Raw genomic sequence first — 25544 nt, forward strand, 5'->3', positions numbered from 1 at the left:
CCGCTCGCAGTCTAGGCCACCGTGACGCAGCTCAGCGCCGGCACGAGGTTCCGGGGATTCGGTCTCCCTTGCAGAAGCCGCTTCCCACAGCTTTCCGCGTCCCTCCCAGGGCCATTCCATCGCCGGCCGCAGGCACAGCGCGGGAGTGGGAGAGGAGGCAGACGGGTTACGGCAGGTAACGCCAGCAGGTAATACACAGCGTGCTGCCGCGCCGAATCCGCGCCCCGGGCTGCTTTCGGGCTTTGGCGTCCCACACGCTGCTTCAGCACGGCAACCGGCCCAGGACCTTCAGGGCAGAGGAAGAGCCAACACCTAAGGCTGAGCATGAGGGATGTTCACCTGAAGAGGCCCAGTCAGATGCATGGGGGAGGAGGATGTGTCAGCTCAGGTGAATTTGTTAAAAAACACCTCCTTTGCTGAAACAAGCCCCATTTTTCATGTGGACCCACCTAAGCCACCTGCTCAAAAGATCAGCCACCCAATTTTACCAATTTCTAGGAAAACAAGCGAAAGCCACAGGGGACCACCAGGCTCCGGGTACTGCTGGATGCTGGGGAACACAACACACCGTTTTAAAAAACGAGAAGTGTCCTCCAGGAGAGCTGGTTGGGAAGTCCAGCAGACTTGCATACGAGTATCCATGAGACTTGGGTTTGCCCGTTCTCTGGAACACTGGCTCACTGCATTTTCAGTTACGGACGCACACCAAAGGTGAGCAAACGGCTCGTGGTAACTCCGTCGCTGGGAGTACACCATCCCGACAAAGTCACCTGATAAACTCTGTCCCTGGAGCTGCCACACGCGTTTTTGTGCTGTTTGAGAAGAAGCACCTGATAGTCTTGGCCAAAACAGCGCAACGCTCAGGAGCGTTGAGCGTCACGCAAGCCAAAGCTGTTAATTAGGCATTGTGCTGACCAACGAGCCCCATGTTTTATCTGATGTCCTAGCCCAGCACTTTGCTGTAGCATTCAAAGTCAAAGCAGTAACTAGGACAGAGGTTACTACTACCTGCTCCAGAGAGCAAGAGGACATTGTGTCCTTCTGGGACATTGCACGCACTGGCAACTTTAATTCACATGTGCAAAATGACAATCTTCTCTGCCTCTCTTCTTTTCCTAACCATAGCTTTGTCTCAGGCTTTTAATTTCATTTTTTCCATCTTTGATATTAAAAAACCCTATCTTGGAGCATGGTAGGAAATGAAAAAAGCTACATGCTGCTTAGAGGAGCTGGAAAGAAGAAAACAGCAACTGAAAGGGAGCAGGAGCGATCGGGCAGCTGGCAAAGTGAACCTAACCAAAATTTGGGCAGGACACACGGGGCAATGCTTGGCACACACCTGACTCCGGGTCTCTCAAAAACAGAAGCCCAGGACCCCTTCCAATGCATCAAAAACTGTGACTTCCCACTGTGGTTACAAGGGACCAAGATGTTCGGTACACTAAATGAAGTCATGCGGGATAGTGACATGGTGAAGGGACCATGGTCCCTCTTACAGAGGGAAGTCTGGGATGGTCAAAATGGGATTTGGGAATCACCTGCCCCGACAAACACTCTGCCCCACAAGCTTTGCTATACATGAAGGTCCACCAAGGACCCCACCAAGTTCCCAGAGAAGTTTGCAGGCACCTGCTCATTCCCCTTTGGGTTTGGGTCACTGCTAAGGTTAATGGGAGATGTTTCACCAACTGCTTTAGGGGGAAGAGCCCTCCCTCGACCACCCACACCTTCATCCATGTGTCATCCCATTGGCTTTCACATTCAGAAGCAGCTCCATCCATCACCTTTACCAGCACTTCCAGAAGGCCACCCAATTATCAGAGCCAAAAAACTGAAAACACACTGACAGGTAAGGCAGGCGTAGCCAAAAAAACCTGCAAAAGCCACCAAAGCACCTCCCGACAACCTACACTCAGCCAAGACCCTGCTGCAGGATGTTCTGCAGCAATTTATTCATTCTCCCAAAATACAGGACAGGTTGTTTTAAGCCCAGAGCTGCCAAAGAAGGGCAACTACTCTGGAGGACAGCACACATGGACTCCCCCATGTCACTAGTCTCCACCTTGGAGGAAGCAACTCCCTGGTCCACAACAGCAACATTTAGTGCTCAAGGACGCTTGGCCCTTCTCAAAAAATCCTGGGCTTTAGTTATAGCATTTAAGAGCAAGTTTAAAGGGGGATGCTTTTTCCTCTGCATCCCCAGCACGAAGGCTCAAGTACCAGGTCCTCCTGGTGACCTTCAAAGACACGTGCAAACCACAACATGTGGGACTCAGGAGCTTGTCAAAACTTTAACAAGGTTTTGAGCAAACCTTGGGAAAGGTTTGCTTGACAGCAATGTAAAGCTTGAATATGAGTCCCTGAGGAGCTCTGGGCAGGGGAGATGGAGTCCAGCTACTTGGCTATTAGCAGAGTCCCACGCACCCACATGCTCGCCACGGCCAGACAAGACACGTGCCACATCAGACAAGAACGTGCCAAGCCCAGCCCGTCGTTACCGGTGTGGTGTCCTCCATCAAGCCTCGGATCTTCTCCACCACGTCGTTGCGGCGGTGCTGGCGGAGGGCGCTGATGAGCTGGGCCAGGCTGGCCTCGGGCCCGCGGATGGTCCAGTGCTGCAAGGCGGCGTAGGCACGCTCATGGTCGGCCGCGTAGCCGTTGGAGAAAGCCGCCACCTCGCGCTCGCTGGCGTTGCACAGGAACTGGTAGATGTCCTTCCACTGGCTCCCAACCTGGGCTGCCACCAGCTTCAGGATGTCGATGCCTGTGGGGCAGAAGTGCTACAGGTGAGGCACGGGGGTCTGCAGCCTCTCGGCGTTGCAGATCTAAGATTTAGCAAAGCTTTTCCCATCCCCAAATAGCCACGCTTCGCTTTTCTTTGAGTGGCCTTTGTTTGGAGATTTTACCAGCATTACTGAAGACCTTCCACAAGCCCAAGGAGCTCTGCAGACGAGCAGTGCCCGTAACGAGCTCAACACCTGCTGTGGAAGTAAGGGGCATCAGATCCATAGGTTGCTCCAACCTAGGTACCCGCACACTAAAGTTAACCATGTTAACTTAACTGTAAAATTTCCTGTGCTCTTCGGCACGGGAAAAACCCCGGCACTGAGCCACCGCACGGCTGCGGGAGCGGGGGGGATGGCAACGCGCTCGCCCATACACCCGCATCGCAGCCACCACCTCGAAGAGGAGCTGGATTAACAGGTGAGTCACCTTCTGCTCCGCTCTGGGGAGACCCGACCTGGAGTCCTGCGTCCACCTCTGGAGCCCTCGGCACAGGAGAGACATGGAGCTGTTGGAGAGGGTCCAGAGGAGGGGCACCAAGATGAAGAGAGAGGTGGGAGCTGGGGGGGCTCAGCCTGGGGCAGAGAAGGCTCCGGGGAGACCTTAGTGCCGCTGCCAGGGATTAAAAGGGGTTGGTAACAAAGATGGGGACAGACTTTTTAGCAGGGCCTGTAGTGATAGGACAAGGGGTAATGGTTTTAAACTGAAAGAGGGCAGATCTAGGCTAGATATAAGGAAGAAATTTTTCACCATGAGAGTGGTGAAACCCTGGCCCAGGTTGCCCAGAGAGGTGGTAGATGCCCCATCCCTGGAAACATCCCAGGTCAGGTTGGACGGGGCTCTGAGCAACCTGATCCAGTTGAAGATGTCCCTGCTCACTGCAGGGGGGTTGGACGAGATGGCCTTGAAAGGTCCCTTCCAACCCAAACTATGATTTCTATCACAAAGCACCTGTAGCAGCTACACGTTTCCCCCAGAAAAGCCCTTGAGACACATTGGTTCAAGACAGTGAGGGTTTCCTCCCTTTAGCTTTGGGAGCAATGCAAACAGCTGCTCATCCTTGCATCTACTCAGAGGTCATGAGTCAAATCTTCAAATAAAGCCATAATAGCCAATTAATTCTGTTTAACCAAGACCGGCAACACCTTGTTTCGAACTACCACATGAAGAGTCAGTACAGGTGAGCTGCAAAGAGAAACTCACTTTCTCCAGAGAGGTAACTACACCTCGGGTTTCCTCGCGAGCCAGCACACCCCCATCGCTACAGGGACTGCTCCTCGCAGAATCATTAAGGTTGGAAAAGACCTCTAAGATCAAGTCCAACCATCAACCCAACACCACCATGCCCACTAAACCATGTCCTGAAGGGCCACGTCCACACGTTTCTTGAACACTTCCAGTGATGGTGACTCCACCACCTCCCCAGGCAGCCTGTTCCAGTGCTTGACCTCCGTCCCTCTGCGGGCACGACGGCCGAGTCAGCAAAACTACCTGCTCCCGGAGGAATATCATAGCCAGGGTCTTTCCTGCTGGCCTAAAATTTAGCCATTTCTAATGCAGTTCAGAACAAACCTCCCAAGTGCAACTTCAGGTCACAGTCCTGATATAGCCAAATAGATACATACATACATATAGATAAAATGACATAGCCCGATATAGATATATTGGTATCTCTTTTTATGTATCTGTATATAAACTATAGAGCCTGATATATATTTTTATCTCCTTTTTATACATGTGTGTATGTATATATATACAGATATGACATATGTATTTATATATGTCTCTGTGTATGTTATCGATACATACATATATACACACATGTAAAATATCTACGTAGCCTGATATAGATATTTTATATGTGTGTGTATTTACATACTTTTATATATCTCTCTATATGATATATTTTAGGTATGTGTATATATATGCTTACATACACATACATCTGTATATAAAAGCTATACGGCCTCATATAGGTATTTTTGACCCAACCCCTCCTCACTATTAAAGCAAGCTTATCAAGACCCGCTATATATAGGCTCCAGTTTTCACTTCCAAGCTCGATAACGCAGCCGTGACCCCACGGTGCTCCGAGCACCCGGTGCCGGTGCCCGACCTGCTCTTCAGCAGAAACGCCGAAGCGCAAACCGCGTTTCGCGCATCCCCACCCTCCTCCCACCGCCAAACCTCCCTCCCCGGCCGATGCGCGGCGACGCGCACGCGCTGCCTCACGCGTAAAAGCTCAGCCCAGCACGGGGGGGTGCAGCCCCCCAAAGACCGAACTGACCGCAGGGCTTGGTTTTAACCACGGCGAGGTTCGGGGCGTGGGGGAAAGCCTTCTTCGTCACTGAGCCCAAGACAAAGACAATGTCGGATCCTTGACACCGGTAAATTCAACTAGTTTTGGCACACAGCCGGCAAAAAAGACACCCGGTTTATGCAGCCAACACTTACTTTTATCACTCAACCCAGGAAAGAAAATGGGTTTTTTCTACCCATGACTCGGAGGGTAGAAGAAGCTCTGCAAGGTTTGTGCACCAAGGCAATGACAGCAAGGCAAAGGGCAACGGGAAGGTCTGGTGCTGCCCATTATATATCTGTATCTATACATAGACGTATCTCAGTGCGTAAGTCGTTATTTCAGAGTGTTTCCTACCCTTGTATTCAGAGATATTTTTTTTTTCCCCGGGTTAAGTGATACATAGATATATAGAGATACGCTACCAATTTTTATATCTATACACTATGTAATTTTTATATATATTATATATCAAATGAAATGCTGCCCGTTTTATATACCAAATGGCAGAGCCGGGTCCCAGCAGCACTGCTCTGCAGTGAGACGCAGCGTTACAACTGGGTGGGAGCTTTGCCCACACCCCCTCCCATGCGTGTCAGTCGTACAGAACCATTAAAACATAATTTGCTGGTTTATGACCCCGGCGTGGCTCACCTGGTCCTCCCGGGAAAGGAAAAACCCACATACTACCTGCTCCCATCTATGTACTTAATGCTGATAAATCCCAGTATTTACAGCTGCTGTACTGGTGATAAGAGTTTGCAGCTGGTCGCAACTTGATTCGCACCAGTTTTACGTGGTGGCACGACATTTACGTCCCAATGTTCTTGCACAAGAATTATGACAAAGCTCTCATACTCCTACTGACATTTTCAGGTTTAGTATATTTAATCTCACCATTCAATAAAGTGGCCCCATAAACATGATTATACCCCTTAGCAATAATACCCCAAGGCACGAGAATGCACCAGGCAGCAGAGGACTTAATGGCGCGTAATAATCTTTGGAGAACAAATGTTCCATTAAAAACGAATTTGGAAATGTCTACCTTAATACTGTAAGAATCTTAAACTCATTTTCTTGCAACTATTAAATGAATTTAAGCCCCATATGTTCGCTACATCCACTACAGTATTGTGCAAACAAAACCCCAGAGAGATATGGAAGAGACACAGACGTGAGGGCAGATTCGGCTCCAGTCAGTTAGAAAACCATTGCGCTCTCTGTTCTCGAAAAATAAGATTAAAACCATTACATGACAAGTTGCGGCTGCACGCTGCCAAGTATTACTGCTCAAGCCATTTACAGTAACTTAATTCACTTCTTCAAAACTAAAATAAAATGTTAATGCGTATAAGCAGCTTACGGTCCCACCATTTCCATATTTCCAGACGTCCTGCAAGTTACTCTGCAGAGCACCAACAGTGCCGCAGCATGCCGCTGGGGTGGGGAGGTGCCCACCAGGGTGCACGGGGCAAAAAAACCCAGCTCCACCTTAGGTCCTGGGTCCTCCCTACCCACCGAACCCCTGTGGACCTGCTCCCACCACGCTCATCCGCACGCCGCGGCTGCAGATGACGCTGAAAGCCCTCCAGACCCCAGCGATCCCAAGTAAAATGGCCGAGCTCAGCAGTGACGGTGCTTTGACCCAACCAAGTTTCACGCTTCCCACACGAGGCCGGTCACAGCCACGTCGGCGCAATGCTGAAGCAGCTCCGAGCTTGCAAATACCGGAGAACAGCCCGAGTCCTCCTCCTTTTTTAACATGGGACTCGGGAACAGCCTGGGATTGCTGCCACCACCCTCTCCATCATCACCATCAGGGTCCATAACCACTTATCACCCAGCTGTGCTTGTCTCAGACACCGGGATTAAAGAGGACCCCCGGCCGCGACACCCCCATGGCTGCGCCCAGTAGACCCGCGCATGCCGTGGCCACCCCAGAGCAGGCAACAACCGCATCCGAAGGGTCCAGGACATCCACGCGTGCCTCAGTTACCTGGGCAGGCGGCATGTCATTGGCATTATCCAAACATTGCCAGTCTCTAAATGTCACGATAGGCTACTCCGCGTAACCACCTCATGTTTTAAGGTGGTGATAATAACCCCAGAGCAACAAAGAACTCCCCTCCAAGCCAGGACAAGGCCAGCATGTTGAGCACGGGCAAATGCGAAGCGCGAGGGCGGATGTACACACATGGGAACACGGGCGCAACCGGGCACGTCTACAGCCAGAGCGAACAGACAAACGGAGACAAGTCCGGAGACGGACAGACGCCTGCAGAGTGGCACAAGCCAACAGCACTGCTGAATACACGTCCAGCTCACCTACAAAGATGCTGAGCTGAAGGGAGGACCTTCCCAGAGAGGCAGGGCAGGTCTACAGACAGGTCTCTCACCTCCAAGGGCACTGCTCATCTCTGCCCCAATCCTCCCCGTAAACACCATTTCAGTTTATTTCGGGGACCTCCATTTGCTTATTTTGAATCTGGTCCAAGATTTTTCTCACCTGTTTCCAGCTCCTTTGGATGTCTCCCACTTCACTGAGGTACACACTTCGATGTAGACAGTGGTCACTCCTTGCACGCATTAACGCCACCAAGGTGGTCATCACACAAGTGCATGGGACTTGCCTGAGCTTTAATGACTCTCTTGAGCTTGTTCTGGACAAGCCTCACTCATCTCCCACAGCCCTTCTATTCCCAGGTTGGACACAAATCCAGTTCTTCAGTGATCATTTAGCCTCAAGCTGGGCAAGAAGCCAGTGTGGCACAGGGCCGTGACCAGCAGTGCCAGCACGCTTAAGTACAACACCTGCAAGAGACCATTTCTCTTCCCCACCATGACTTTTGCACATCTTCAAGCAAACTCAAGAGGAGTGGAAGAGCTACCCCACCAGAAGGCTACACCCAAGCACCTGGCAGCAGATACGGTAAAGGCTAACCACAGCCTAGCCACAGAAGAGCTTCGGTTCCTTCCTCTCCCCACCCTCTCACAAACAAAAAGCTACCGTTATTTTCATTTTCAGAGCTCAAGCCAAACATCATTTGGTATTTTTCAGAAGAGCGCTCGTTGAGAAGCTGCCACCTTTAAGGGGAAATCTCATGCTCAGGTCTACAGAGCCCTCCCAAGCTGTGTGTCCTGCCATCCCACTAATAATGAAGGGATGTAGCACAGAGAAAAGAATTCACACAACATCAGTTCCAGTCTTACAGGCTGCCTTATACAGCTGGGAAGCAAAGCTCAGAAGATCCTCCAGGACCTGTGGCACACACGGTCTCACCTAGTGAGCAGCTCATCTGCCCACAGTTCCAGAGCCAGCTTCATGCATTTTCAGAAAGGCTGGATTTCAGGAGAGTCCATGCTCCAGCCCTCCATCAGCAGGGACAGGTCCCACCAGTGCACCCATGACACCTGCAGGACCTGACCTCCACCATCCCAGTACCAATCTCAGCTGGAGCACCTGGAGCTTCCACCACCTACCTACTGACACAGGCATCCCAGAGATGGGCAATATTAATTTGTACACCACATGCAGTGACAAATCCCGACGGTGACAGGCTGGCTGGATTCCGACACTTGCGCAGACCTTCAGGATGAAACATCACGGGTGGAAAGCACAGCCCAAGGGCACACGCAAGTCAGACAGGAGAACCGCGGTGATGCAGCCCAACTCTCCCTTACATTCGGATAAAAGCTCCAAATCATGGCAAACCCAGCTCTGTCCCTGAGCTCAGCCCACCCGCCTCCACTGGAACAGCCCCAGCAGCCTGTTCTTACCGCCGAGCACCTGCATCTACACGCGAGTCACGATGCGGCGCATCCAGACTCCAGCTGACAAGACACCATGGCTTGGCCAAACCGGGGCTTAGAAATCCCAAATCCCTGGCACAAATACCTTTTCAAAATGTGAACATTTCACCAACCTCTACCAAAAAGAGGAGGGTATTAGAAACTCAATTCCTCCCCCCCCAAATATATTCCAGGTCTTAAATGAGGAGGTTTAGAAGATGCGCAAAGTCTTGCGCCTGGGTCTGGGCAACCCCCAGCATCAGCACAGGCTGGGTGTGAAGGGATGGAGAGCAGCCCCATGGAGAAGGACTGGGCGGTACTGGTAGATGAAAAGCTGGACAGGAGCCGGCAATGTGCGCTCCCAGCCCAGAAGCCACCCGTGTCCTGGGCTGCCCCCAAAGCCGCGTGGCCAGCAGGGCGAGGGGGGGGTTCTGCCCCTCTGCCCCGCTCTGGGGAGACCCCCCTGCAGGGCTGCGTCCAGCTCTGGAGCCCTCGGCACAGGAGAGACATGGACCTGCTGGAGCGGGGCCAGAGGAGGCCCCAGCAACGCTCCGAGGGCTGGAACAGCTCTGCTGGGAGGACAGGCTGGGGGCGCTGGGGGGCTCAGGCTGGGGCAGAGAGGGTGCCGGGGAGACCTTAGTGCCGCTGCCAGGGCTGAGGAGAAAGGTGAGGACAGACTTTTTAGCAGGTCCTGTTGCAATAGGACAAGGGATAACGGTTTTAAACTGAAGAGGGTAGATTCAGATGAAATGTAAGGAAGACATTTTTCCCAATGAGAGTGGTGAAACCCTGTCCCAAGTTGCCCAGAGAGGTGGTAGATGCCCCATCCCTGGAAACATCCCAGGTCAGGCTGGACGGGGCTCTGAGCAACCTGCTCTGGTTGGTGTCCCAGCTCACTGCAGGGGGGTTGGACTAGATGATTTTTGAAGGTCCCTGTGAAAGCAAACCTTTCCATGATTCTAGCAAGGGCCTTTGTCCAGACAGGAGGAAGGGACACACTTGGTAGCAATTTCCTGATTTTTCCCATGGAGGACAGTGCTGGTATCAGACTCTCCCAGGAGCCAGTGATTCGTGTCCTCAGCAAATGCTGTTTGGGCAACAAACCACTAAATAGTGATGTTTATTTTTTTAAAAGAAGAAATAAAAATCCTGCAGGGCAGGAAAGGGACTCCTGACAAACACTTCCCACACACTCTCTGAAAAACAACTCAACCAAGCCAGGCGGTCAAGGAAGGTCTGTGATCAGCCCCATACCATTATGAACATGTTTCAGACCCGGTAACTTGAGGGTCAGCACAAGACAAGACCTCCCTTCCCACCACATGCTACGTGGAAGTGACCTCCATAACAGCACCTTTGGGCCAACGCTCCCAGGACCCTCTCGAGCTCATGCCCACCACCACGGGATGCTCTCCCTGCGCTGGCGTTAGGGACCTGCAGAGCGGACTTGACTCTTCCTTTGGTTTTAAAAAGGAATGGCCAGAGTAAGTATTTTATGTAATTATTAAATTTTAAACAGCTTTTGCAGAGTTAATCTTCATTATAACGCTCTCGGACAGCTGGTAACCCTGAGCAAGCGCACTGCCACGGCCAGAGCCGTATAAATATCCAGACGCTCGCAGATGCCAGCCCGAGGATTAAATTCACCTCCTGCGTTTTTTTAGTCCCCAGACAAAGCCAGGGTGAGTGAGGGAAAAAAAATCTGCCTTGTTATTTGAGGAGTTACGCCCGAGAGCCTTACCGATGTCAGAAATCACAGCTCTTCCAGCGCAGAAATCGGTGCTGGGTTTTTGGCAACCCCGGACTTGGTGTGTTTTTCTACAAGGACAACTCTCCTCTCCCCACAGAGCTGCCCTGCACCTTAACAGGCAGGCACAAAACCTGATCCCTTATTAAATTAATCCAGGGGCCACCCAGGAATTTTGACCGTGGGATACTTTGGGGTTTTTTTTGTTTGTTTGTTTGTTTTAAAAAGCAGATTTGGGAACAAACGTACCAGCTTCCCAGGGCAGCTCCGCACAGCCCAGCGTACGTTGTGGATACATGTCTCGTGTAGCAACGCACATAAAAAGTGATCAAGCACTGGTCTTCAGGCCTTATAATGCAATAAGGCTGAGAAGCAAGACAGAAGATAAATGATAAATGTGCACATGATGAGGTTTCCTCCTCTCTAAGCAGAACAGCAACCTCCCTCATTTGCGTTTTCCAAGTCTCCCTTTCACCATGAAACCTTGGTCAGCCCCTGCATATGCCCTTTAGAAACCACACAGTTTCCCAAAAGGTCAAGGATGAGTTTGGGGCAAACCTGAGCAAAGTTTTAAGTCAAGCAGTTTGAGGAGGATGACGTTTCGAGCTCATCAGATGTCACCCCAAAGCTCCCATGGCAGAGGTTTGCGCTGCAGATGCAGAGTTGCTTCATCCCACAGTGAAGCAGAGCATCACGCCCGTGTCGGAGCAAACTCTGCAGATGTGCAAAAGAAACAGAGTCCCCAGGTGTGCATTTCCACAGAAGCTCCTCCATCCTGCATGCCTCCCAGCATGATGCTCCTGCCACCAAGCTGTGACCAGTTCAGGAGTTGATCAAAGGGAAAACTAATCCTATTAAAAAAAAAAAAAAAAAACAAAACACCCAAAACCAAAACACCAAAAAACAAACAACCCACCCGCTATGTGGTTTTCATGCCATTTACGCATAAGAGCACTACGGAGAGGTCCTAAAGTAGCATCCAGTGCCAGGCAGTCACCCTGTAGACCTGCGAGTGCCATGCCTGCAGTTGGGTTTCCTTATTTAGGGTAGCAGCTGAGTAGGGAATGACACCAGGCTTGAGGAAGAACATCCACTGCTGCGCTGTTTCCATGCACTTGCTTCCCTCCATTAGGTGACAGATATATATAAAAGATTATGGTCATGTGTGGGCTTTTTTAGTCAATGTGTTGTCTCTAAAAGAAAAAGAATCAACTAATTTTACTCTGATAAGCATCTTCCAATGCTAACAGTAAATGAGTATCTGATTTCACATGAGAGCAAACTTGCAATGACCAGAGACATCACGAATTAATCCCGTTGGTTATATTCACACGGGGATGCTTCGGAGCTGCAGCGCAGGGTCAGGTTCTCCATGGCACAGGCTTTCCAGCAAGGCTCTGGTCCCTCCTTCAACACCCTCACCAACCTTCTTTGGAGCAGACCAAGCTGAAGCCTAGCCCTGGTCCTACAGAAACCGAGCTGCAGGCCGAGGACTATTCCCTACAAATCGCCAGCCAAGATGATCCCAGCTCCCAACATGATGACAACTGGGCATCCCAACAGCTAGGCAGCCAAGACCTCCAAATCCTGACACTCCCCATCTTTCCAGCATCACCCCTCAAGTTCCCACTCTGCTTCCAATCCTAAACTGTTTTCAGTACATGCTCTTCCACCCGCAGTCAAGCCTCAGCTCCATTTTGGCTGCAAACAGCTTTTGCAGAACAGTTTATTTCTCTGATTATTTAACCAGAGGCTTCCTGGCTTCATTCTCATCACCTGCTGCAATAATGTGCAATTACCAGACTTGAAGAAAAATGAAAGGGAAGTGGTAACTTATGCCAGGCCAGTGCTGCCAAGATGTGTTCTGCAGTCTTTCAAGTCAAAAAAAAGAAAAAAAAACCAAAACAAACCAAAGAAACACCAAATTCTCTTCTTGCCTCCTGGCACATCATGTCAGGCAGCTTCTTCTATGCACAGGAGGTTTCACCCCAAAATGCTACATTCTACAGAGTCTCTGGTCTTTCATCTTGCTACTCAATGGATGAAAGTCAAAGGCAACTTTATCAGCAATTTCTGCAAGATGATTTCAGGCCCATCTTCGTGTTTGGCATAGACTGGTGCCAAATTTGGCATTTCCAAGACATTCAAGAGACAGGTTTCTATTCTCCATTTTTATTACAAACCGAATTCCTTGCCTTTGGAAGCAGCTGAAGAAATGAAATGGGTATTTGCTAGAATAAAAGGTTGTTTATAAGAAAGTGTTTCCAGTGTGAAGGCTGTTCTTGATCTTCTAAAAGAAAGTAGTCATATAAGGTTAAAACCACAGAGCACTAATCAGACCAGTACCCACGCTGTTCAGGCACCACATATAATTTCTTTAGGAACCTCTGGCAAACTGCTTTTCCCCTTTGGATGCCCATCTGCAGGGCAAGAAAGTAAGATCCAGCTGAAGCAGCAAGAGCTCCAGCTTCTCCAACCACAGCTGCACCGTTGATGCAGCTCCACCTTCGAGATCCTGCACAGACGCGACCTGGGGACTTTCGGGAGAGCCCCTGCCATGGGGACGGACACAGGGACAGACATGGAGGTAAGCTGGCTGCTAACTCAGGCCATTAGTCATCGTAAGCTCTTCCCAGACCTCTGAACCACTTAATCCAGTAAGAATCATTGGCATGTGCCGCCTTGGCTGGAACACATCCATGTTAAGGACATGGGGCTTGTTTTACCACCAGCTTCCCAAGCTACTGCTATTTTTAGGTTTGGGGTGTTACTTAAGGCAAAGAGAGCGCACGGGGCATATAGACACCAGCTCATGCGAAGATGAGGACAATCAACATGCCCCAATGACAACAACCACTGCCCAGGATCGCACACGCATCTCAACTATTGAAGCAATTCAGTATATCAAGCACCATCAGGAACCGGGCAAGAGTTTGAGACACTGCTTCAACCCTAAAACCCTCCTCTTCGGGGAAGAAGCCCAGTCACAGTGAGATGTCTTTGCTCCAACACTGAGCAGTGCTGGTGCCACCCTGACCATGCTTCACCCAGAACTGATGGGCTTAAAGGAATCGGCAATAAAATCCTCCAAATGGGCAAAGCTTTGGATGCCAGCTGTGGTCCCATCCAGCGTCACGGGAGGTGCCTAGGGTGCCGGCACGAGAGCATCCACCCAAGCACAGCTCCTTTGAGCAGAGGCTGCAGCACCTACATCAGACCTGGTCTTCCCTTTCAAAGGTTAAAGCTGTTTACTGAAAGGATTAGGTTGGAGGACATGGTAAACTAGGAAGTGGGGGCAGACTCTGCGTAACAGCGACGTACGAAGGCTTCGCCCTGGCAATAAACACCGGGACATGTTATTTCCTTGTTGGCGTGGCCAGCCAACATATAGGTGAGGAGGTCACAGGGACGTCGGCACACGTCAGCACCAACCCCCAGCCCCAGAAAATGATTTAAACCTAAGTGCTTGCCCTGCACATCCCTAAGTGCAACCACAAACCATGCTGGCACCTGAAGACCTGGGGATCCTCACATCTATGGAGGCTTTGCTCTGGCTGCCTACCACGGAGGGAGCTGCGCTAGCAGCACGGGAGGGGAAAGACTTCCTCTCTGCAACAGCCTGAAGTTTGTTCCTGGCTATATTCCCCCTTTTCTGAAATGCTGCTTCAGGATGAAACATGATTTGGGTACAAACACTGCTGGAGCAGCAGAAAGCTAAGCCATGACGCTGCAGCTCTGCAGTACATCTTTGCTGTATGACCAGTTATTAAATAAAACGTCAATTCCTCTTTGGCACTACATGTTCTCTCATTTCAAGTCAACAGTCTTAAGAGCCAGACGTTTCAATAGGAAAACCAAAGAGGGATTTATACACCACTGCGGAGGAGAACGGCTTCCATATCAGACACGACAAAGTGCCATCACCAAGTAAGAACTGATGAACAAGGCCCCTCCAGCTAACGCAACGTGACGGAGGCAGCACCAGAGCTGTGCGAAAAGCAGGACAAAGCGTTAACTGGTTTGCACTGGTCTGTCTGCTTTCATTGCACGAAGTTCAGCTGAGGACATTCAGTGGCAGGAGGAAGTCACGGAGCCACCCACGCCAACACGGAACCAGCACGACTACTGCAAGAACGACTGGGAGGGATGTGCAAAGCCACCCAGCCAGGAGCGCAGAGTAACGGGCTCCAATTCACTTCCAGACCTGAGCAGCTCAATCAGATACTGGGCCAGTTTATCAGCTAAGTGTGGGTTTTGCCGTCACGTCCGGCTTATTTCCCAAGGCAAGGGGCAAACTTAGCAAATACCTTGCGAATCTGAGGCACTAGCTGAATTCAGCTATTAGAGGGTAACAGAGAGGACTGGAACAACTCATCTTGGGAAGCACAGGCTAACCCATCAATGATGCTGTCCCCCAAAGGATGACAAGATCTGCGAGGTGGGTTTATACCTAAATGGACTAACACAGCCTCATCGTTCACCACATTCTCTTATCTGCATGGTTTCTTTAGCCCGAATCATGCTTGGTGACTGAACACAGAGCGCTGCCCACAAAGGCAGCTCTAAGGTGGCCTCCAGGAGAAGGGCCAGCTGCAGCGCAGGCATTTATTTCGGCACCGGGTCTGAAATGCCAGGTTAGAAACCAGAGCTGCACCTGCTCAGAACAACTTGGTCTGGTTCCCGCACTCAGTCACTCCCCACCCTGTCCAAATTCCGCCCCTGCTCTGAGATAACAACACTCGCTGCTCCAAAAAATAGGAAAGTGAGAAATTCAGCCAACTGCTAATTTAGTTAATATCATGGGGAAAAAAGTTACTGTAAGTTAGTAACAATCAGATGCTTTTGGCCAATGAACCATGGACTACCAGTATTTCTGGTAGTGCCCATAAATAAAGATGCTGAATAAGGTTCTGCAACCCCATTGCAGATCACTCACCATCGCCCCAGGGCCCACAAATTTTAGGGACAATGGAGTGCAGGCGTTACTGGAAAAAGTTATAGCAAGGTGAAAAAAATCCTCAAGAAACCACACCCCACGAATTCAAAAGAGTTAAAAGGAAACTGGTAAGTAGCACAAACACAAGAGATGGCACAAAACTAATTCCAACAAGACCTTACTGGTTCCATAAACGCATTAACGAAGGCAAACAAAGTGTAGGTCTATTAATCAGCAGGAAGGAGAAGAGAGTACATGACAGAAGATGCCCTACTCAAAGCCTTCTTTGCTTTGTACTTAAGCACTGAAGGATGACATTCATCAAGCACTGATCTCTCAAACCTTCCAATCTTTTTTCAATCCATTCTTTGTTTGGCCCCTCCCCTTGTTAAATGCGCTTTTCTGAAGGTTATCTGTGAACAGATATTTAAGGTTGAGCAACCTCAACCCAAAGTCAGTGCTGTCTGTCTATCAGGGTAAGGGGGGCCAAAATTGCCACCGTAGCTTTGCAAAGGAGGAATCATGCATCCTACTGGAGAGATCATGGCTGCTTGGTGCTCACCTTCACGCCACTATTAATTAAATTTTCAGAAATTCCAATTTGATGACCACAACTGGTCATTGTTAAAGTCTCATCAAAAAGCTGACAGCAAGTCACCCACCAAAAGAACAGAAAACACTATGAAGCAGAGCCTCCAGGAAGACCCCACGACACTCACGGAGCTGTATGCCTCCATGACACAGCCTTTAAGGACAACCTTCCTGGCTCCAGCATGGGCAAAGGGCTGGGGACACAAGCCAGCAGTCAGGATTTAGGGCTAAGAACTTGAAACTGAGGCACTGCCAAGAGGCGGGGGATGACTCAGCCTTCCAGAAACAAATAGGGCAAAAGGGAAAAAGGATGACACGAAAGACAACCAGATCCACATCTGAGTCACTGAGAAAACAAGGAGTGAAACAGAAGAAAAGTGGAATGGGGGTGGGCGGGTGGGGGGGGGCGGGAAAAGAGCCTTCATTCAAGATCCTTCTATCAAGGATGGGTGGGAAGGAGGAGAGGAGCTGGGGTGAGCCCATGACATTCCCTCCATTAGCTCTTCCTTCAGGAGCTGGGACACACCATAGGAACAGGAACAGGGAGAAGCCAAGGATGAAGAAACAACTGAGGAACCAGTATATGGGCTTTGTCCTTGCTACAAGACCCAGCAAGTCAAAAAGCAACCAGTCACTGGGTGTGGGGGCAGCCCCTCCAAAGCACTCGTGAGACGGCACAGAGGACGCTACCCCTTACAGCCCCCGGTCGCTACTGCTCACCGTGCCCGTTGCAGTAATAGATCCACTTCTCCCTGTTCTGCGTGGGGGTGGTGGACTTTTTCATAATAGCTTTTTCCACAATGGCACTGGGATCTTGCCTTGGTCCCTTCTTCAGAGTCCGTGAGCTCTTCCTGACGCTGCAGACAACAATAACCACCAGGACCAGCAGCAGGAAGAGGACGATCATCCACGGCAAGTGTTCGTTGATGTCAAAGTGCTGGTGGGCGTTCTGCGGACCTCGCCGTGGGGGCCTGTACGGGACACTGGACTTCTCGCCACCCGCCATCTCCAGTGACCGCTGCTTCTCCAGCGCTTGGCTGGTCTGCTTGTGCCGGTAGCTCTGTGCCTCGCCAGCAGCGCTGGAGCTCGCAAAGGTCCGGCTGGCGCCGTCCGTCTCGTTGACTGAGGTTTCGTTGTAGTAGCCCACTGGCTCCACCGTGCCACTGGATGTGCGCGGCACAGGAGAGGGGACAAAACTGGAAACTGAAGAGTTCAAACCTGCAAAAGGAGAGGAGAGGAGAGCTCAGTGTCACAGGACCGGAGACACGATACGGCATCATGTCACTGTCTAAGACCTGTCTGAGCATCCGCCTGGCCAGCAGACAGAAACCCAACGCCAGGCAGCAAGAAAGGGAAGAGGTGAAGTTGAGGTTTTGCTCTGGGAACAGATGGGTACGGTTACAGAGGTAGGTTCAAGATAAAATTGACCCTTGTTGGTTAAGGCTAGTGGCAGTTTGTTTAAAAAAAACCCAAATGATTAAAGGCATGTTGTCAATCTGCATTTGTCCCACACTCAGTACTTCTCAGAAAACCTACAACTTTGAGGTTTCTTAGGTTTATGAACATGGGTTTCATACTGAATGTGGAAAATGTGGTATTTGGGCTAGAAACACATGAAAAATTGGAGGCTTAGCATCCCTCTACTGGGTTTTGTTAAGGAAGCACAAACTTTTTTACCAGCACTGAGGGCAGCTGTGGGTACATCAGATACAAAACAGGTTTCTAAAGCAACAGAAGCACCCCAACGTCCCCCTAAGAGCTTTCCATCTTTATCGAGTTTCCTTATCAACCAACAGCTCTCAGGTCCCAGCCAGTTGCATGACCAAAGCCTAGTGAGAAGGGCTTTTGTGGCAAAAACTAGAGCTTACTTTGGTAACTTGGCTTTTGAAGATCATGTCTCATCCCTGTTGAGCCAGAGAGTGTGTGTAACCCCCTGTAACCTGATTTTTTCCTCTGACCTTGTTACCCAAAACACTCTGACCAGGATACAAACAGGGAAAATGCTTTATCTTTTACCTAATTTTCTACAGTTGATGTCAAAGTTCAGGGAACACCCTCCCATCTTCTCCCAACAACACACCAACATCATATAAAGCTTTGAACCCTAACAAAGGAGGAGCACTGGGAGTCTACCATTGTCAACACTTCCCTGCCATTGTATTTACCAACTCGGGTGTTCAGGCCATCAAAAGTCGCATTTTTTAATTAAAATGCCCCATCTGAGACACTGTAAGGAGGCTGCTTCCCAGAGAACATTAAGCACCACCTCAAATGGGGTCCTACAGCACCACTGCAATGAGCCATGACTAAAGCATCTCTCTAAAGGCTGCGATGATGTATCATTTTCAATTATATGAGAGAATGGGGAATTCAACCTGGTTCTCCCCACCAGTGATAACTGGTAGAAATCTTAGCAGTTAACGAAAAAATTTACAGCACAGCCCAGGCTCCTGGAGGGCTGTTTTGGCAACGGATCTCGTTCAAGCCAATACACTAGCTCAGTATGGGGCAAAATGCAGCAGGGAAAGCATGGGCACGAACACGGTGAATCCGTCAGGGAAGCAGGCTGGTGGAGCAAAGCTCTTCTCCTGCCAGGGTTTTCCTGCTGCACTCTGCTCAGGTTTGACACAAATGGACAAAGACTTGTGCCAGCACGACACACAGATGGGAAAAGAGGCTAGGGAACGTGATGTGCTTTCAATCCAAACAGTAGGACAGCCAAGAGTCCAATCATGACCGCAGACTCAGTGAAAATGTTATTAAATGTGGGTTAACACAACTGAGGGCAACCTGATGCACTCTGGAGCTGCCTTCTGGCCATGAAGGAAAAGCACCATCCACGCTTAAGACCAGGCTGCCCTTTAACAGCCAGCCTTGACGGAAGCAGGAACACAATCTCACCACCAATAATACGTCTGTGTTTCAGTGGTGGGCATTACCTTTGGGAAGATGAGCGGTTGGTGGAACTTCGTAGGGCTCTTCACCCACTTCGGTGCTTGACGAAGTCAAAGATGTGTTCGGAAGAGATGCTGGAGAACCACAGACGTTGTCACTCTCCTTTGTCCCTGGCTTGATGACCACCATGTTTTTCCCAAAGCAGTCAGTGTATGTTTTGCACTTCATCACACTAGAAGGCACATCAGAAAAGGTACCACGAGGGCACGGCTTGCACCTAACGTCTTCTGTCTCGGTTCCTTTCTTGCGGACACCCCAGCCGACCGGGCACACCGTGTAAGGGACGCAGGTATCGTTCGTCTGAAACGTACCGGACAGGCAAGTGCACTCGCGGTCAGTCAAGGCAGTACAATGAGTTTTCTCGATCATTGGCAGTTCACAGGGTTTTCTACAAGGGTGGCACCGCTCTATGCCGTTTTCATGCTTAGTAAAGGTCCCATCTGGGCAAGGGCTGCACTCTCTTAAGGTACTCTTCGTACAATGTTTAGACACATAGGTTCCTGCAGGACATTTGTCACAGATCAGCTCTTTGTTGGTGGCACGGTCCAAGTGGCGGTACTTGCCAGGGGAGAGGCTGATGGCATTGTGCTCAGAGGTCAGCTTCGACTGACCATCAGCGGTGCCAAGGAGCACGAGCAGCTGGAAGACAGACGGGAGGTATTAGTCAACAACAGTGCACGACCAGAGCCCCCTCTGCCCGCGATCCCTTGCAGGATCACAAAGCACATCCCAGAGCCGTGGGACCACAGAAACGTTTCTACAGGCAGGGTTGGGGTGGATGAGCACCGGTGCAGGTGGCAGCACGCTCCCCAGACACATCACCAGCTATGTTGACAATTCCTTAAATTTGACACCGCGCTTCTTGGTGAGACTAAGCATCATTTACACTGTGACCCTGCCAGGGCAGTAAATACTGCTAATTGCGTTTCAGCAGTATGTGCCACCTAGCCACCCCAGGAGAATTCAGACCAGCTTTGCATTTCAAGGCTGTGAGAGGCTCCAGTACGAGCCAGGCGCTTGCTGAGAAGACAAAAAAACCCACATGCAGGTGGCAGTTCTGATCTGTAAAACTTTCCTCCTCTGTATTTTTCACTCTGCACTTGTTCAAATAGTCACCTTTCTAAACGACAAAATCACAGAATCATTAAGGTCGGAAAAGACCTCTAAGATCATCAAGGCCAACCATCAACCCAACACCACCAAGCCCCCTAAACTATATCCTGAAGTGCCACGTCTACACGTTTTTTGAATGCTTCCAGGGATGGTGGCTCCACCACCTCCCTGGGCAGCCTGTTCAAATGCCTGACCACCCTCTCAGTAAAGCACTTTTTTCCTAATATCTAATCTAATCCTCCCCTGGCACAACTTGAGGCCACTTCCTCTTGTTCTATCGCTGGTTACTTGGGAGAAGAGACCAACCCTCACCTCATCACAACCCCCTTTCAGGTAGTTGTAGAGAGCGATAAGGTCTCCCCTCAGCCTCCTCTTCTCCAGACTAAACAACCCCAGTTCCCTCAGCTGCTCCTCATCAGACTTGTGCTCCAGACCCTTCACCAGCTTCATTGCCCTTCTCTGGACACACTCCAGCACCTCAATGTCCTTCTTGTAGTGAGGGGCCCAACACTGAACACAGGATTCAAGGTGTGGCCTCACCAGTGCCGAGTACAGGGGCACGATCACTTCCTTACTCCTGCTGGCCACACTAGTGCTGATACAGGCCAGGACGCTCTTGGCCTTCTTGGCCACCTGGGCACACTGCCGGCTCATGTTCAGCCGGCTGTCAACCAGCACCCCAACCACACAAACCAGGATGAAATCTGGGCTAGCAGCTGTTACCGGACAACGTCTCAGCCCCTCTGCCCTTCCATGATTTTTTATGACCCTGTGCAAGTGTAGAGTTTGGCGAGACCACAAGTCGTGTTCTGCTTTGACCCTCCAGCCACATCTGAACCCACTTTAAACCGGATGCATTAGCAACAGGAGAGAAAACCTGATGCTAATTTTAAGCTCTTTGAGGAGCTCTGCTCTAACCCAGTTCCTCATTGCATCAAATACAGGTAAAAGGTCTCCAGTTTTTAGACACTGAATTGCACCCAGCTGGGCTTGGCTAGATGATGACTACAAACCTGTTTATATCTACCTATTTCCAACCCCAGAGCTTTATTCCCTTAATTTCTTTGCGTCGAGGCTGCTCCATCTCCAAGAGAAGCTCTAGCTACCAAGCAGGATGTCTGCATCCTCCAGAAAACCTCTGGTCCATGGATTTAATGTCAGTTATGCCAGCAGAGATAAGCCACCAAGAACAAAAGCCATATCCAAAGAAAGGCTGATACAACCTCATACAACATGCAAAGCAATAGAAAAAACATTTTCACACTGCTGCAGGCTAAGTTAGGAGGGCGAGAGGAACAAGTCAACGTTGCCTTCAGTTTCCAAAGGTGTTTCCTACACTGAAGGTAAAAAGACCAGGGACCCTAACATTTTTCAGCGGCACAGCCAGGCACATAAATCACTTGGCTATGTTATACAAGCCCTCGGTTCTTGCTCTGCCACCTATTCCGGGCTATCAGCCAACAAGAATATATTCAGAAGGTTAAAAAAAAAAAAAAGCCTCCCAACAACATGACTCTGCAGAAGGCACATCGCGGCAGAGCCGCAAGCCGTGCCGCATCATTTTTGGTGCAGTCTCTTGCTTCCTGGAAACACACAGCACATTTCTTTCACCTGCTAAATAATTTACAGCTCAGGATTTGTACAAAACACTTCCATTTATTTTCTTTTTTTTTTTTTTTTTCCTTCTCCCCCTCCTGAAGCAGCAGTTACAGAGCAGGCAGAAGCAGGCAAGCCCACAGGAGTTGACGAGGATCCTGCAGCGGCCAGGCTAATTACAGCACGTCAAATCAAAACAAAAAGCGGGGCTGCCCTGGCAGGCAGCAGAGGCTTACAGGATGCATTTTGCTTTTCCCCTCCCCTAAGACATGACTTAACGGAGTGCTTAGCTGGCTCTGACAAACCTGCCACCCGTAATCTTCCTGACGCAACGCTGAATTAGCAAACCAGAAGCAGCAGGATCCGGCCCCCCTGAGGTTGCGTGGGGGGTCACCTGTGTTACTCATCCTCCTTCCCGTGCCGGCACGCCGAGCGGGACGTGGCGTTGGGAGCGGCAGGACAGGCAGCGGCTCTCCTGCCTCACCGGGGATGAGCCACGTGCCACCAGCCCAGATCCCGATTTCTCCCTCTGCATCAAGCCAGACCTCAGGAAACCCACGGACAACCCCGCTACAAGCACGTGCCACAGGTCCCATCCTGCTCTCCCTCTTCTTCCCACCTCCAGCATCTTTCCATCACTCATCTGGGTAATTAAAGCCAGTGGCACCCGCACTACCGTAACAGCACCAAGTTTGGGTTTTGTATGTTTCTGGGTTGGTTTTTTTGGTGTGGGTTTTTTTTTTTTTCAACCCCTATCTCAAGCAAAGCAGCACTGGCACTTTTGAACATCTTCAGCTGCATGTGCGCTTCCAAGCTTAGGGACAACAGCAAGTCCCAGTGGGGGAAGGCTAAGCAGCATTGAATACTCACTATTTATTCAGATTGGTGCTTCTGGTCCCTCAAAACATGCAACTGCTCAAGTTTCATGGCTGGCACCACTGAGATGTCCAAAAGAGAAGGCCAGGAGCAGGAGGACATCTTCAACAAAGAGAGGCATCTGCTGGTTCGGTCCCTCATCCTCAGGACTGCCCAGCAGCATGCAGAACTGGACCCTTCTGGCTGGTAGACCCAGTCTCAATGGCAAAAGCAACACAAAAATAATGAAGTGAGCTCTGCTTAGCCACTGGATTTCAGTTCATTACTCCAATGCCGAAGAAAGTGTACAGGGTAACAAAAAAAAAAAACCACCCACAGAAAAAAAGGAATCAGTGCAAGACAACACTGAAGAGCAGATCTGGTTTCATGTTGGTTCGGCGCTGCTCTCCGTGCCCAATGCAGGAGCAGCTCTTGACACTGAAGCCAAAAGGGCCAAGCGGGATGGGGCAGCCACGACCCCAAAGAGCATCCCCAGGTCAGCATCGACGCCCTGCGCCGCACGGGCTAAAGCGCTTCCCAGCCACCCTCACCCATTCCAACACGTGGAGGCTTTATGGTACAAGGAAAGCAGATCAGGCTGGGGAATGCTCTCGTTTTCACCTCCCCGCATCGGGGACACGGCTCAGACAAGGGGACCTTCGTGCTCAGCTGCAAACAAACCCTCGAGGCAGCAGCACCCCGCAGCTGATGTGAGCATGACCCATCTTACCACCACCCAGCTTGACGATTCCACCTCAGCGATTGCGTCTATGGCTGTGCCTCCACCAGCCTCTCAAGTACCTGCATGCTGCAGAAGACCTGATGGGCAATTTGCACAGTAAAGAGCTTTTAGGGGGCCGTAAGCTTCCCGGGCATGTGCAGGGGATGCGGCTGGGAATACAACAGCTCATTCGGGACCCAAATGTGCTCGGTGGCCCGGTGAGTCCACGTGCCAGCAGAAAGTTGGTGGATCAACAGGCATCTGTGTCCTGAGACGGGATGACACCCCGAGACGCTCAACGTCTCGGGTTGCGTTAAGCCATGCCTCACCACCAGCCCTGTGGGGAGGCAGCAATAAACCTAAAAAAATTTTAAAAAGAAAAGCAAAAAAAAAACCACAAAAGCCAGCTACAGGCAGGGCACTTGACCCTAGTAGAGAAGAGCAGGAACAGAGTGCTGTAAGCAAGCAAGGACTGACAGTGCTAAATTGACACTCTGGGAATCGTTTCCGAGCAAAAGCAGCAGAATTTGGTAGAAATGGCAGCTGACTCCATGGCGATGCCTTGGCACAGGTCAGGGACAGGCTGCACAGCCCGCTGCCCTTCCCAAAGGCCAGCTGCACCCTCCACCAACCAGCACCGGGAAGTCACTTGCGACATTAAAGGAGAAAAAAAAAAAAAATTATAGAACAAACCCAGAAAGACAAATAAACCGGTCTGGAAGTTTTACCGTAACTTTGCAGGCAGGAGGAGCCCATCTCCTGCCCAACTCACTGTAAAAGGGATCAAGTTACTCACTCTCAAAAAAAATTGCCTGTGAGGAGAGTATCAACGAGCAAAGCGAGTTTCTGCTTCTTGCAGCACAACCGGCTATTTCAGCTGGTCTGGGGTTCGTGAAACCGAGAGTCCGGGGCTTACCCTGCCCAGAAGTCCCTTTACTACATCTCGAGAGCGAAACGCAGGCAGTGGACCGTGCCAAAACAGCAGCACCGACCAGCACATCTGGTCCCGCGAAGGAAAACCCAGCAGCTACTCCTGCAGCCAGCGCCGACCAGAGCTCACAAGCATCCCCAGCAGCCACGGTTTTGCTCCAAGCAGATGAAAACCCCCGGGCTCCCCAAAGCCTCGAGTCGAAACAAGGCAACATTTTGGTGGTTGGAGGTGAGGGCATTGGGGGAAGATGGTACAAACTACCTTGTGGCAGCCAGCGGGCGCCCGAAGCCTGCGCCAAGCAAGGGAAACCACGACCAACACCAGCCTTACACAACTGCTGCCGAGCAGCTACCGCTCAAAAATCAAGCGGCCAGGCAGATTTGGGTTTGCTGCACCAGAGACCCACCAACTTGTTTATTTGAACGTACTTCCATCAGGCTGGAAACACATTAACTCCTTGCGGGGAGTTAATGTCATGAGTTAATGAGGTTTGAGTATGTGTGCGCACAAGCAACACACGCGCGCGTTTGCTCGGAGCCTCAGCTTCATTTTGCAAAACTGCTGGTGTATTTCCCTACGCCTTTATATCACTCTTTTCTCTCCTCCCTCTTCCCTCTATCCCCGCCATTCCCGACTGACCTCCAGGATCCCAGCTGGAGCTCTGTATCTCAAGCTCCCCACCAGCATCTCATCTTCCAGATGTGCAGCAGCACTCGCCTCTCCCACGGGAAACCGGCAGCGGGGAGCACCCAGCCAGCACCGTGCACGGACCCCTTCGCCCTCAAAGCAACGAGGCCATTTCCCGGCTAATGTTCTCCCAGCTTTAGATTATTTTCTGTTTACTCGGATTCCTGTCAAGCCAGCACCGGCTTGCAAAGATCCACCTTGAGTTCAAGAGCAAGCGCTCTCCTCGGTTACACAACCAGCCGCAGCAGCGGCGGCGCGTGCCTGACACACCGAATTACCGTCTTCACCCAAGAAGACGGAACGTAGCCCTAAAGCGCTGACTGGGAAGGGCCCTACCTGGGAAGGCAGAGATGGATGTGAACCCGCCAGAAAACGTTTCCGTGGTAAGTCTGGGCTACTGCCTGCAATTAGCGGCGGGGAGTTCTGCTGCCTGTCCAAGAGGGTGGCAAGAAAAGCAGCTGGCGGGAGTGGGTGGATGGACCCATGGATGGATGGACGAACGGACCCCAGCCCAGCGCCGCGCTTCGGGAGCGGGGC

General features: G+C 50.7%; 1 protein-coding gene across 1 annotated transcript in view; it reads right to left on the reverse strand.

Annotated features, from left to right (window-relative positions):
- The window catches only part of TNFRSF21 (tumor necrosis factor receptor superfamily, member 21), a gene marked incomplete at its 5' end in the record, with an annotated part of 27855 nt that extends 8100 nt beyond the window's left edge, over window positions 1-19755 (reverse strand). The window contains 3 exons of the mRNA XM_010289336.1: window positions 2499-2764; window positions 16870-17367; window positions 19089-19755. Of these exons, the coding sequence (XP_010287638.1) occupies window positions 2499-2764; window positions 16870-17367; window positions 19089-19755 (1431 nt within the window). The remainder of the gene's footprint in view (window positions 1-2498; window positions 2765-16869; window positions 17368-19088) is intronic.
- Window positions 19756-25544: the final 5789 nt, after the last annotated feature.

The sequence above is a fragment of the Phaethon lepturus genome, unplaced genomic scaffold (genome assembly GCF_000687285.1).
Source record: "Phaethon lepturus isolate BGI_N335 unplaced genomic scaffold, ASM68728v1 scaffold36316, whole genome shotgun sequence".
Classification (NCBI taxonomy): Eukaryota; Metazoa; Chordata; class Aves; order Phaethontiformes; family Phaethontidae; genus Phaethon; species Phaethon lepturus.